Here is a 15,004-nt window from a genome sequence, read left to right on the forward strand (position 1 = left end):
ACAAGGGCACAACCCCCAATAAAGCTCCAGCCAATGTTGTGCCCACACTCACCTGGTTATTGGGATCAGTGAGATAGCGCACAAGAATGGGCAGCAGGTATTCAGAGAAAGCTTTAGGAAACTGTGGCCGGCTCTCCTGCAGAAAGATGGTGATCTGGGGGACCTGCTCCATGAGCTCGGTCCGTACTGTAGGTTCTGGAAGGAGAGTAAAAACACCGAAACTGCTATAAACAGTCTAATCCATGTGTGGCTAAGTTTACCTTCAAAAATAAACCAAAACCCTGTTACGGCAAAACATAGGACCACCCAACAACAAGAATGTGGCTGCCCATACACATTTCCCAAACTTAAATGAGGTTGCCTGTTGCAGCTCACTTCCACACTGAAGGCCGCTTTACACGCAACAACATCGCTAAAGCTATGTCGTTGTGGTCACGGAATTTGTGACGCACATACGGCCGCGTTAGCGATGTCATTGCTTGTGACACCTATGAGCGATTTGGAAAAACGTCGCAAAAACGTGCAAAATCGCTAATCGATGACATGCTCCCCTATTCCCAATTATCGTTGCTGCTGCAGGTACGATGTTGTTCGTCAATCCTGCGGCAGCACACATCGCTATATGTGACACCGCAGGAACGACGAACATCTCCTTACCTGAGTCCACCGGCAATGAGGAAAAAAGGAGGTGGGCGGGATGTTACGTCCCGCTCATCTCCGCCCCTCCGCTTCTATTGGGCGACCGCTTAGTGATGTTGCGGTGACGCCGAACGAACCGCCCCCTTAGAAAGGAAGCGGTTCACCGGTCACAGTGGCGTCGCTAGGCAGGTAAGTAGTTTGACGGGTCCGAGCGATGTTGTGCGCCACGGGCAGCGATTTGCCCGTGACGCAAAACCGATGGGATCGCAGTGTGTAAAGCGGCCTTAAGAGATGACAATGTGCCGGCTGATGCTTGGACGGTTGGCAAGTATTGTAAATGCAATATGGCGAGTATCTGCCAACAGAGTGTCTTCAAAGCCCATCAGCTACTGATGCGGAAGTCAACGGTGTCAGGCTTCTCTTTTATGTACCTTTTCAGTTAAATGTGTAAATGCTCATGATAAGACTAATAATACATCTTCTTTTCCAGTATTTGGAGAAGACAGGTGAACCAACCTGCATCCTCTGAGAGGCGTACAACTATCTCCATGACAGTCAGAAAATCATCTTCAGTGCTGCTAAAATCTCTCAGCACGTCCAGCAATCCACGCGCAATGATCTGCCTGTAAGAGAGGAGTCGATGACAGGATTACAAGGATTATATAGTGCACGTAGCACACAGACATGATACGGCTTCTTTGAACACAGCTCTGTTAGTCACGGTTGGGAGCGCAACTCTGCACCCTCAAGGTCACTAATTGGCAACCTGTGGCTAAACGACGACCTCCCGGACAAAGAGGAGACCCCAGTAAGGTGAAGACAAACGTCAGCCTTCTGTCTGCATTGTCTACAAGGAGAAGGAGGCTTCTCAGAAGTTATGTGATCGCATACTGTATTAAAAATTATTTCAATTAAGTAGGCAGACAATATCATGGGGACAGCCTGGTGGGTCATTAGAGGGGTTGATTGTCCTGTTCTTTTATATTGATGGCCTATCCTTGGGATATGAATTAAACAATAATTGTCCATAAAAACACTTTTCTTGCATGTAAAAATGGTTTTACTGTAGCGAGTGTAATGCACAAAATGTCACTGTTTCATAGAAAGCATATACACCCCGATCATATGATTTTTCATAGACCCTTTATGCTTTATTATTCATATTCCATACAACGTTTATAGAAAAACTGGTGACCTAACTTTCTCGGAATCCATATAATGAAGCATTCACAGAGGCTGGAGACAGCACACACCAACTTAGCTATGTTTTAAGTATATAAAGGGACATCAGAACCCTAAATATACAACATACCTCACTGCGATACAAAATTATTGATCGTACATTTATAATAATTACTATGTAACATCTTTAAGGTGGTTTTCCACTATTCGTACAACCTATTCTCAATCCTTATGTCTGTCCCTAGTAAAACAATAGCACGTAAGGCTCGCTCACAAGGCGGTAAATTCTCTCATGCGAGAGAAGCAGGCGGATTAAATTAAAGACACGCCAATTAGAGTTTGAGCCGAATGTTATTTACGGTGATCCAATGCTCTCACAACAGAGCACAGGTGAGGAGAAAATGGAGAACTTATTTTTTCCATCTTCTCCACTGTATGTGCCTGCGCTTTTCATTCAAGTCTATGGGGTGCACCGCCTGATATATGCTGCCACTCAGCATGAGGGAAAAAAAGCGATGGTGGACACTGCCCTATTGTACAACATTGGACAGCGTGCTATCTGATAAAACATCGGATAGTACTCGGCCGTGTTATACACTAGTGTGACAGAGCCCTAATACTCACCTATGGTGCTGTTCCAGCAGTGTTAACACTGCCTATCAGGGATCCAGTGATAGTATCCCTGCTGCTAATCAGCAGGGGCTTCACTATTCCCTCCTTCGGACAAATCAGACACACAGAGTAAGTGAGAGCTGCGGCTGCTCTAACTTCCACCAGATGTCAACTGTGTCTGTAGGAGATGACAGTGAAGTCACCACTGATTGACCACAGGGATCATGTGATATAATATCACAAGATCCCTAAGAGGCAGTATGAACACCGCTGGAACAGTGCAGGCACCAGAGGTGAGTATAAGGTATTATTTTACATGGGGCAAACAGGGATTGAGAAGAGATTGTCAATATGTACTACATGTGTAGCTATCAAAAGCTAAAAACACATTTTTCCTCAGGTCCATGTCTCCCTTCCCTACTATTATTTGCTATCCTAAGGATCTGTCATCAATATCAGGTCGGTGGGGGTTTGACACCCTGCATCCAAGCCCATCAGCTGTTCCCGATGCCAGCCGTACGTGATCAACTGCAAAGCTGCATAGCTCCATCAACTGTGCAGTGTTTGTAGCTAGTTACTTCACATCCGCTCCTATTCAAATGAATAGGGGTGTATCTGCCGTACCCCGCAATAGCTGTTATACAAATAACAGAGTTGTGCCGTGCAGCTCCACAACTGATTACATCAAGGCGCTCCACCATAAACAGCTGATCGTGGGGGTACCAAGTGTTGTACTTCCACGAACCTGCCACTGACAACATTTCCTGAGGATAGGCTATCAATATAAAAAGTATCCGATGATCCCTTTAAAGTCTTCAGTCATGGAATACCTGTATTTGACAGATTGATTTTAACCTCTAAGATACTATCCCTACTAAGCAAAACTAACTATTTGTCTCTGTCTCTCCATCAAAATAAAATGTTTCCTAACCAAAGCTGAATGGACATGTTAGAATAAGGCTGTAGGAACTTCTAGTCATAATCCATTCTATAACAGGACGCCAATACAAAAAGCCTATTTACAGAAAATGATGTGCTCTAATACCTGGCTACCTACAGCAGCCACTAGAGGGAGCACATGAGCTTACTGCATACACTGGCCTGAAGAGAACGGTCTGCGGTAAGCTTACGTGCGCCCTCTAGTGGGGGGAGTCGCAGGCAGAAAAGGTTTCAAATCTACAGTCATACAGCAGCAATCCACCATGTTCAAAATGTAATTTGGGTGTGTCTGGCTCCAAGTAGCAAAAATATATTTTTGGGCCCAATTACAAATTATATATATAATATATATATATATATATATATATATATATATATATATATATATATATATATTTATTTTTGTAATTGGGCCCAAAAGTATAATTTTGCTACTTGGAGCCAAAAACACCCAAATTACACTTTTAACATGGTGGATTGCTGCTGTATGAATGTGTATAATATATACATTATATATATATATATATATATATATATATATATAATACTAGAAGGTGGCCCGATTCTACGCATCGGGTATTCTAGAATTTACGTATTGTGTAGTTCATGTATGATTTTTGTTATATATATATATATATATATAGAGAGATGTTGTTGTCTGTAGTTACCAAGTGTTTGTGTAGGCGCTGTACATGTTCTGGGTGTTGTCTGGGTGTGACGGGGGGTGAGAGCGGTGTTGTATGTGTGTTGCGTGTGTTGCGTTGTTTGTGGAGCGCTGTGTGTCTGTAGCGTTGTGTGTGTTGCGCAGTTTGTGTGTGTGTGGTGTGTTTTGGGGGAGGTATGTTTTGTGCAATGTGTGTGTTGTGCGGTATGTGCGTATATTTGTGTGTGCCGCGGTGTTTGTGTGTTGGGTGTTGTGTGTGTGCAGCGTTGTCTGTGTGTGTGGGTGTCTGTGTAGGGCAGTTGTTTGTGGTTCCCAGTGTGTGTGTGTGTGTGTGTGGTGTGTTGTGCAGTGCGCGCGCGTGTGTGTGTGCGTGTGTGTGTGTGTGTGTGCATCAGCCTCTCTTCTCTCAGCCTACCTCCTCCCAGCCTCCCTCAGCATCAGCCTCCCTCTCCCAGCCTCCCCAGCATCAGCCTCCGCCAGCATCAGCCTCTCTCCTTCCAGCCTCCTCCAGCATCAGCCTCCGTCCTCCCAGCCTTCCCCAGCATCAGCTTTCCCCTCCCAGCCTCCCTCAGCATCAGCCTTCCCCAGCATCAGCCTCTCTCCTCCCAGCCTCAGCCTCTCTCCTTCCAGCCTCCCCCAGCATCAGCCTCTCTCCTTCCAGCTTCCCTCAGCATCAGCCTCCCCTTCCCAGCCTTCCCTAGGATCAGCCTCTCTCCTCCCAGCCTCCTTCCTCCCAGCCTCCTTCCTCCCAGCCTCCCTCAGCATCAGCCTTCTGCTCCCAGTCTCCCCCAGCATCAGCCTCCCCATGCATCAGCCTCCACCAGCATCAGCCTCTCTCCTTCCAGCCTCTCTCCTTCCAGCCTCCCCCAGCATCAGCCTCCCCTTCCCAGCCTTCCCCAGGATCAGCCTCTCTCCTCCCAGCCTCCTTCCTCCCAGCCTCCCTCAGCATCAGCCTTCCGCTCCCAGTCTCCCCCAGCATCAGCCTCCCCAAGCATCAGCCTCCACCAGCATCAGCCTCTCTCCTTCCAGCCTCCCCCAGCATCAGCCTCTCTCCTTCCAGCCTCCCTCAGCATCAGCCTCTCTCCTTCCAGCCTTCCCCAGGATCAGCCTCTCTCCTCCCAGCCTCCTTGCTCCCAGCCTCCCTCAGCATCAGCCTTCCCCTCCCAGTCTCCCCCAGCATCAGCCTCCCCAAGCATCAGCCTCCACCAGCATTAGCCTCTCTCCTTCCAGCCTCCCCCAGCATCAGCCTCCCCAAGCATCAGCCTCCACCAGCATCAGCCTCCCTCGTCCCAGCCTCCCCCTCCCAGCCTCCCCCAGCATCAGCCTCTCTCCTCCCAGCCTTCCCCATGATCAGCCTCTCTGCTCCCAGCCTCCTCCAGCACGCCGTGCTCCTCTGCCGACACTCACACACCCGATCGCATCCACTCACACACACCCGATCGCATCCACTCACACACACCCGATCGCATACACTCACACACACAGACACTGACGATATCGCACATACGCGCTTATACTCACAACATCCGGGGATATCACATGCTTCTGGCCATGTGATTCTCCGGCAGGTCCTGGAAGATCACAACAGCACAGTATCGCCGCCGAGAAGCAAGCGATATCCCAGGATGTTGTGAGTATGTGGATGCGATGTGATGTGTGTGTGTGAGTGAGTGTGATCTGATTTGTGTGTGTGTATGTGTGTGCTGTTATGTGTGTGCTGTTATGTGTGTGCTGTTATGTGTGTGCTGTTATGTGTGTGCTGTTATGTGTGTGCTGTTATGTGTCTGTATTTTCCGCCGCTGCAGGACCTTGATGTGTGGATGCGATGTGATGTGTGTGTGAGGTGTGTATGAGAGTGTGTGTGAGGTGTGTATGAGAGTGAGTGTGAGCCGGTGTACACTGGTAACTATGATACACATCGGGTAACTAAGGGACCTTAGTTACCCGATGTGTATAATGGTTACCAGCTTTCACGGCCTCCGTGAAGATCCCAGCATCGCAAGGTTATGTGTGGCGCTGCTGGGATCCTGACGGAGCCGGTGTAGAAGCAAGAGATATCCCAGCATGTTGTGATGTGTGAGGTGTGTGTGAGAGTGAGTGTGAGAGTGAGTGTGATCTGATGTGTGTGTGTGTACTCACCTGGGAATCGGGGCTCCGTGTCAGTTGGGCCAGAGCGAGCGTGCATTGCGTGAGGGGGGCGGGGCCTGCAGAGAGCCGGGGCGAGAGGCCAATCCGTGTGGGGGGGCGGGGCCATGGCGAGCCCAGCAGCCAATCAGCTTTGTGTCACCGTAAGGACACAATTTCGGAGCATGACAGACAGACAGACAGACAGAATAAGGCAATTATATATATAGATTATATATATATATATATATTATTTATTATATTATATATATAATTATATATATATACATTATATATATATATATATATATATATATATATATATATATATATATATATATTGCTGCTGTATGAATGTGTATAATATATACATTATATATATATATATATATAATATATATATATTATATATTATATATAAAGGTTCCATCTGGAAGCCCAGACTGTCAATGAAAAATAGCTTAGTGAAGCGAGCCATCAGCTTATTTTTCTGATATATAGAAATCCAGGTGATTACATTTATTTGACTGAATTGCATATTAGAAATGTATTTTTAATGATATTCACATTTACCTGTTAAATATATTATCACTGAAGGCATATTTTTCCAGGCGTGCAAGAGGCGTCAGGTTGTCCTGTCCTGGAATGTCTAGAAAGGCGCTTATCCTCATGCTTTCACAGTCTGGTCCATAATCCTCAAAGCCAACTGTGGCGATAAAGAAAAAGAAAAGACACATTATCTCCCCGATTTCAGAGGAGAAAACCTGGGCAGGTGTTATGTGAGAGCCGGCGAGTCAGCTGGCACGTTTCATGTATCCAGATATACGGAGAGCCTCACCGAATGCTTAGGTTACAGAATAATAAATGGCATTAGACGGCACAGGCCTCTTTAAGCCTGGAGATAGCGATCTGCTAAGATGCTCAGTGATGCTCTGCAGGTTCAGAGAGGAGGACAATAATCTCTTCTAACCTCGAGTGTGAGCAGAATTTTAATTCCATCTCAAGGAGTATTAAGCCTTGGCAGACAGAAGATTTCTCTTGGCTTCTCATGGCCCTTTAAAGTGTGGCATCCGCTTTAGAAGCTCTGAAATGCCGTGAATATTGTCAATTTACTGGCTGCATGCTGAGGAATAACAGCTCAGCTCACATGTCGCTGCCACGGGCATATGGGGCTCTATGTGCTGGCGCTGTTTGTATAATCTGGTAAGAAGGGAATTTTGTTTACTTACCGTAAATTCCTTTTCTTCTAGCTCCAATTGGGAGACCCAGACAGTGGGTGTATAGCTACTGCCTCTGGAGGCCGCACAAAGAACTACACTTAAAAGTGTAAGGCCCCTCCCCTTCTGGCTATACACCCTCCCGTAGGAGTACGGATTCCTCAGTTTTAGTACCAAAGCAAGAAGGAGGAAAGCCAATAACAGTTTCAAAAACAAATTCAATCCGATAACTAGATCGGAGAACTTAAGAAACAACGTGAACAACATGTGCACCCGAAAAAACGAAACCCTAAAAACAGATAGGGCGGGTGCTGGGTCTCCCAATTGGAGCTAGAAGAAAAGGAATTTACGGTAAGTAAACAAAATTCCCTTCTTCTTTTTCGCTCCTAATTGGGAGACCCAGACAGTGGGACGTCCAAAAGCAGTCCCTGGGTGGGTAAAAAGATACCACATGAACGGGCTGTCATACAGCCTCTTCCTACAGGTGGGCCACCGCCGCCTGAAGGACCCGTCTACCTAGGCTGGCGTCTGCCGAAGCGTAGGTATGCACTTGATAGTGTTTGGTAAACGTGTGCAGACTCGACCAGGTAGCCGCCTGGCACACTTGCTGAGCCGTAGCCTGATGCCTCAACGCCCAGGACGCACCAACGGCTCTGGTAGAATGGGCCTTCAGTCCAGATGGAATCTGAAGCCCAGCAGAACGGTATGTGTGAAGAATTGGTTCCTTGATCCACCGCGCCAGGGTGGATTTGGAAGCTTGCGATCCCTTATGCTGACCAGCGACTAGGACAAAGAGCGCATCCGAACGGCGTAGAGGCGCCGTGCGAGAAATGTAAATCCTGAGTGCTCTCACAAGGTCCAACAGATGTAAACCCTTTTCAAATTGGTGAACTGGATGCGGACACAAAGATGGCAAAGTGATATCCTGATTGAGATGAAAGGAAGAAACCACCTTGGGAGAAAAACTCTGGAATTGGACGCAGTACTACCTTGTCTTGGTGAAACACCAGGAAGGGAGATTTGCAAGATAACGCCGCCAGCTCGGACACTCTTCGAAGAGATGTGACCGCTACAAGAAAAACTACCTTTTGTGAAAGCCGAGAAAGGGGAACCTCTTTCAAGGGCTCGAAAGGCGGCTTTTGAAGAGCAAGGAGAACCTTGTTCAGATCCCAGGGTTCCAATGGCCGTCTGTAAGGAGGAACGATATGACAAACTCCTTGGAGAAACGTGCGTACTTTAGAAAGCTGTGCCAAGCGCTTCTGAAAGAATACGGATAACGCGGAGACTTGACCCTTAAGCGAGCTAAGGGACAAACCTTTTTCCAACCCAGACTGCAGGAAGGAAAGAAAAATTGGCAATGCAAATGGCCAGGGAGAAAACCCTTGAGCCAAGCACCACGCTAAGAATATCTTCCACGTCCTGTGATAGATCTTAGCTGAGGATGGTTTTCTAGCCTGTCTCATTGTGGCAACAACTCCCTGAGATAAACCTGAGGCCGCTAGGATCCAGGACTCAATGGCCACACAGTCAGGTTCAGGGCCGCAGAATTCAGATGGAAAAACGGCCCTTGAGACAGCAGATCTGGACGGTCTGGTAGTGCCCACGGTTGGCCTACCGTGAGATGCCACAGATCCGGGTACCACGACCTTCTTGGCCAATCTGGAGCGACGAGTATGGCTCGCTGGCAGTCGGACTTGATTTTCCGGAGAACTCTGGGTAACAATGCTAGAGGTGGGAACACATAGGGGAGTCGGAATTGCGACCAATCCTGAACCAAGGCGTCTGCCGCCAGCGCTCGGTGATCGTGAGACCGTGCCATGAAAACTGGGACCTTGTTGTTGTGCCGTGACGCCATCAGATCGACGTCCGGCGACCCCCAGCGGCAACAGATCTGTTGAAACACGTCCGGGTGAAGGGACCATTCTCCTGCGTCCATGCCCTGGCGACTGAGAAAGTCCGCTTCCCAGTTTTCCACGCCTGGGATGTGAACTGCAGATATGGTGGACGCTCTGCTTTCCACCCACGTCAAAATCCGCTGGACTTCTTGAAAAGCTTGGCGACTGCGTGTTCCCCCTTGGTGGTTGATGTACGCCACCGCCGTGGAATTGTCCGACTGAATCCGAATCTGCTTGCCTACCAGCCATTGTTGGAAGGCTCGCAGGGCAAGATAGATTGCTCTGATTTCCAGAACATTGATCTGCAAGGTGGACTCTTCCTGAGTCCACGTCCCCTGAGCCCTGTGGTGGAGAAACACCGCTCCCCACCCTGATAGGCTCGCATCTGTCGTGACCACTGCCCAGGACGGGGGAAGGAACGACTTTCCCTGTGACAATGAGTTGGGGAGAAGCCACCAACGTAGAGAGTCCTTGGCAGTCTGAGAGAGGGAGACAGTCCTGTCGAGGGACGTCGATTTCCCATCCCATTGGCGCAGAATGTCCCATTGGAGAGGACGCAGATGAAACTGCGCGAACGGGACTGCCTCCATTGCTGCTACCATCTTTCCTAGGAAATGCATGAGGCGCCTCAGTGAGTGCGACTGGCTCTGAAGGAGAGATTGCACTCCAGTCCGTAGCGAGCACTGCTTGTCCAGTGGAAGCCTCACTATCGCTGATAGAGTATGAAACTCCATGCCAAGATAAGTCAGAGATTGGGTCGGGGTTAGATGAGACTTTGGAAAGTTGATAATCCACCCGAAAGTCTGGAGAGTGTCTAGCGCCACCTTCAGACTGTGTTGGCATGCTTCTTGAGAGGATGCCTTTATAAGCAGGTCGTCTAGATACGGGATGACCGAGTGACCCTGCGAGTGCAGAACAGCTACTACTGCTGCCATGACTTTGGTGAAGACCCGGGGGGCTGTTGCCAGACCGAAGGGTAACGCTACGAACTGTAGGTGCTCGTCGTGTATGACGAAACGTAGGAAACGCTGATGCTCTGGTGCAATCGGCACGTGGAGATACGCATCTTTGATGTCTATTGATGCTAGAAAATCTCCCTGAGACATTGAGGCTATGACGGAGCGTAGGGATTCCATCCGGAACCTCCTGACTTTTACGTGTCTGTTGAGCAACTTCAGATCCAGGACGGGACGATACGATCCGTCCTTTTTTGGGACCACAAACAGATTGGAGTAAAAACCGTGACCCTGTTCCTGAAGAGGGACGGAGGTCACCACTCCTTCCGCCTTTAGAGCGGCCACCGCCTGCAACAGAGCATCGGCTCGGTCTGGTGGTGGAGAAGTTCTGAAGAAACGAGTTGGCGGACGAGAACTGAACTCTATCCTGTACCCGTGAGATAGAATATCTCTCACCCAACGGTCCTTGACGCTTGCTAGCCAAATGTCGCCAAAGTGGGACAGCCTCCCACCGACCGCGGGTGTGGGCATCGGAGACCGCAAGTCAGGAGGACGTCGTTTTGGCAACGGTTCCTCCGGCTGGTCTTTTTGGGCGTGACTGAGACCTCCAAGAATTTGAACGTCTCTGGTCCTTTTGAGTCTTTTTTGACGAGGCGAATTGGGACCTGCCCTGTCCTCGAAAGGACCGATAACCAGACTGACCCCTCCTCTGTTGGGGCTTGTTTTGTCTGTGTTGCGGTAAGGAAGAGTCCTTACCCTTGGAGTGTTTGATGATTTCATCCAAACGCTCTCCAAACAATCGGTCACGAGAAAAAGGCAAATTGGTTAAGCACTTCTTGGAATGAGAATCTGCTTTCCAATGTCTCAACCACAGAGCCCTACGCAAAACAACTGAGTTGGCTGACGCCACTGCCGTGCGGCTTGTAGCGTCCAGAACAGCATTAATCGCGTACGACGCGAATGCCGCCATTTGCGAGGTCAATGGTGCTACCTGCGGGGCAAATGCACGTGTGACTGAGTCGACTCGCGCAAGCCCGGCCGTGATAGCTTGGAGTGCCCATACGGCCGCAAAAGAAGGCGCTAATGACGCTCCAATCGCTTCATAGATGGATTTCAGCCAGAGCTCCATCTGCCTGTCAGTGGCATCTTTAAGTGCCGCTCCATCTTCAACAGCAACCAAGGATCTAGCTGCAAGCCTGGAAATTGGAGGATCCACTTTTGGACACTGGGTCCAACCCTTGACCACTTCAGAGGGAAAAGGGTAGCGTGTATCTTTAAGTCGTTTAGGAAAACGCCTTTCAGGATAAGCGTGGGGTTTCTGGATTGCGTCTCTGAAGTCAGCGTGGTCCAGAAAAGTGCTTAATGTACGCTTAGGGTATCTGAAATGGATTCTCTCGTGCTGCGAAGCTGACTCCTCTACAGGAGGAGCTGGTGGGGAAATATTCAACATCTTATTGATGTTAAATATAAGATCATTAACTATGGCGTCACCATCTGGTGTATCTAGATTGAGAGCGGTCCCAGGATCAGAATCCTGATCAGTTACGTCCGCCTCATCACCCATAGATTCATCCCGCTGGGATCCAGACCATTGAGATGAATGTGAAGGCCCGTCATAACGAGCCCGCTTAGGCTGCCCGGGGCCATCGTCCGAGTCAGAGTCTTCACCCTGAGGTGTAGATGCCCGTCCCGGAGCTAGGAGCTGAGGGGGACCAGGGGGCAATACATGCACAGTGTCCGTGGTCTGAAGTACAGGCCTAGCTCGCAATGTGTCAAGAATTTGTGACATAGTGAGAGACATTCTGTCAGCAAAAGCTGCAAACTCAGTTCCTGTCACCTGGACAGCATTCACAGGTGGTACACCCTGGGACACGTCCAGCAGAGGTCCCGACTGTGCAAGCGCCGCAGGGGCCGAGCACTGCACACAATGGGGGTCCGTGGAGCCTGCCGGTAGAAAAGTCCCACATGCGGTGCAGGAAGCATATAATGTCTGTGCCTTGGCACCCTTGCGTTTTACGGGCGACATGCTGCTGGCTCTCTGCATGTGAGAGAGTCTATAGCCAAAGGGCGACCAGCGCTATGTAATACTAAGTATTTGTAGCAACCAAATACTAAGAATACTACGAGCACAAGAGGGGGTGAGCCCTGAGGGCTGCTTACCGCCCGCTGAACAGCGGGTAAGAGGCTGCAGAATGCCTTGTCTGGGTCTCCCCGGCTCCCCTCTGCAGCTCAGCGTGTCAGTAAGAATGGCTGCCGGCTTATGTGGAGAGGGGCGGTCCGTGGGAGTTCCCAAACAAAAGTGCGGGAACAGTGTCCCCTCTGTGCTGACTGTGAGGGCTGGAGTATGTAAAAACGACTCCAGCCCTCAGCGCTGATGCACTGGCCAGCGTCCCGCCCCTCTCCTGACTGGCAGGTCTGGGGGCGGGAACGAACGAAAGCAGGCCGCAAAAGCCGGGGACTCGAGTTATCAGCGCGGCCGCCGTAAAAGCGCGGGCCGCGCTGAAGTCCCCGGCGCACTACAAGTGCCAGCCGCGCCGCTGTTCCAGCGGCCGGCGCGACCGAGTCCTAGACGTGGGCAGCGTCCCGCCCCTCTCCTGACTGGCAGGTCTGGGGGCGGGAACGAACGGAAGCAGGCCGCAAAAGCCGGGGACTGTAGTTATCAGCGCGGCCGCCGTAAAAGCGCAGGCCGCGCTGAAGTCCCCGGCGCACTACAAGTGCCAGCCGTGCCGCAGCCCCAGCGGCCGGCGCGGCCGATTCCCATAAGTGTGCCTGCTTCAGCTAAGCTGAATGAGGCCATGGCACAGGCGCCGCAGCGCTGATGTCCCCCGGCGCACTACAACACCCAGCATGCTGCGGTGTGAGCGCCAAATGCACGGGGACACAGAGTACCTTAAGGAAGCAGGGCCATGTCCCTGATGTACTCCGCTCCATCCAGCATCTTCTCCAGGGGCTGTAGATGGAGCACGGTCTCAGTGCCTGGAGACCGGTAAATCCCACTTCACCCAGAGCCCTGTAAAAAGGGATGGGGAAGGAATCAGCATGTGGGCTCCTGCCGCCGTACCCGCAATGGGTACCTCAACCTTACAAACACCTCCGACATAAGTGGGGTGAGAAGGGAGCATGCTGGGAGTCTGTATAGACCCTCTTTTCTTCCATCCGACATAGTCAGCAGCTGCTGCTGACTAAAAACAATGGAGCTATGCGTGCGTGTCTGACCTCCTTGCGCACAAAGCTAAAACTGAGGAATCCGTACTCCTACGGGAGGGTGTATAGCCAGAAGGGGAGGGGCCTTACACTTTTAAGTGTAGTTCTTTGTGCGGCCTCCAGAGGCAGTAGCTATACACCCACTGTCTGGGTCTCCCAATTAGGAGCGAAAAAGAAACATATAATTAGCTTCATGTATTAAACAGAACCAGTCACCGCTTTGTTCATAAAGTATACAGGGCCGGGTCACAGCTCTTCTACTAAAGTCTGATTTCATTAAGCCCGCATTTACACATCTGTCTGCCTGGTCTGAATACGGACCACGGTTCACCGGCTGCTCACCTGAGCTTCACAGTCTCATATATAGCTATGAGGCTGACGAGCGTGGTTGACAGTCTCAATCTGTACTCGGACCAGGACACATGGATCTGTGAAGGTGACCTTATAGTGTAAATACAGGTCATTTTTAAAGGAATTTCTCAGTGGTCCCATATTTCCTCCAACCCTGCTGTATTCATCCCTGTATGCCCAAATTCCCTCCCTAACCAGCCCTTTATACACTAATATTAATGTTTAAAAAAACAAAAACAACTTATAAACCTCACTGTTCCTATTCTAATTAATCCTAACTAGTCGCAGGGGTGTTAGTTCCCCAGACTTGACCCTTTTTCCATGTTATCACTCCCCTGTGGGCGTGATAACATGATTTCTACGAGCTAATGTAAATCTCGCACATGCGTGCAACTCGTTTTAGACATGTCGCTGCGCTTCAGAAGCAGGGTGGACGCTTCCCGGCCTCATTAAGCACACTGCACATGACCAGAAGATCAGAAGATGTGTATGGGAGCCGTCTTCTGAACTTCCAGTCATGCGCAGTCTACCTACTGAAGCCGGGAAGCGTATACCTGGCCTCAAAGGAGCACTGACGAGGACAAAATTAGCTACAAGCATGGGGGAGATATCCAAAATCTGGTGGTGACCCGGCTCGTGGAAATCATGTTATCACGCCCACAGGGATGTCCCTTGATGACAAAGAAACAACGCTACTGCAACTAGTCACAGGTCTAATTAGCACAGGGACAGCGAGGTTTATAAGTCGTTTTTTTAAACATTCATATTGGTGAATAGCGTTATACAGGGCTGGTTAGGGAGGGAATTTGGGCATACAGGGATCAATGCTGCTGGGTTGGAAAATATAGGGGACCTGAAAGATTCCCTCTAAGCCAATCACTTGACAAATAAGTAAAAAAGCAGAGTTGAACTCCTCCTCATCAGCATTGGATAAATGAGAAATAGCTAGACTCCAAACTCCCGCAAAAAGCAAGACAGAAAATGAAGACAGAGGGCAAGTGTAAGGACATGGGTGCAGTGCCTGGACTTTTCTCTCACTGATTCATGAGGGAGAAGGTACAAAAAGTATGCACAGTATTTTTTTATTTTTTTTTAGGGGGGGGGGGGGGGGGGATTATGAAATTGTAACCCTTGGTTGACATTTTTGGCAGAGAGGGAATCGTGACAGCTCCCACCAGCCAGGTGATCCTTGCTACCCAATCTGGGGAATCACAGAGGAAC

At 49.6% G+C, this 15,004-nt stretch overlaps 1 protein-coding gene across 1 annotated transcript in view; it reads right to left on the reverse strand.

Moving 5' to 3' along the window:
* Positions 1-15,004, reverse strand: part of LOC142311708 (serine/threonine-protein phosphatase 4 regulatory subunit 1-like) — a 136,607-nt gene that overhangs the window by 105,466 nt on the left and 16,137 nt on the right. Inside the window, exons 3-5 of the mRNA XM_075350353.1 lie at positions 6,734-6,866; positions 1,156-1,262; positions 53-195 (exon numbers count right to left, since the gene is read on the reverse strand). Of these exons, the coding sequence (XP_075206468.1) occupies positions 53-195; positions 1,156-1,262; positions 6,734-6,866 (383 nt within the window). The remainder of the gene's footprint in view (positions 1-52; positions 196-1,155; positions 1,263-6,733; positions 6,867-15,004) is intronic.

The sequence above is a fragment of the Anomaloglossus baeobatrachus genome, chromosome 5 (genome assembly GCF_048569485.1).
Source record: "Anomaloglossus baeobatrachus isolate aAnoBae1 chromosome 5, aAnoBae1.hap1, whole genome shotgun sequence".
NCBI classification, from domain to species: Eukaryota; Metazoa; Chordata; class Amphibia; order Anura; family Aromobatidae; genus Anomaloglossus; species Anomaloglossus baeobatrachus.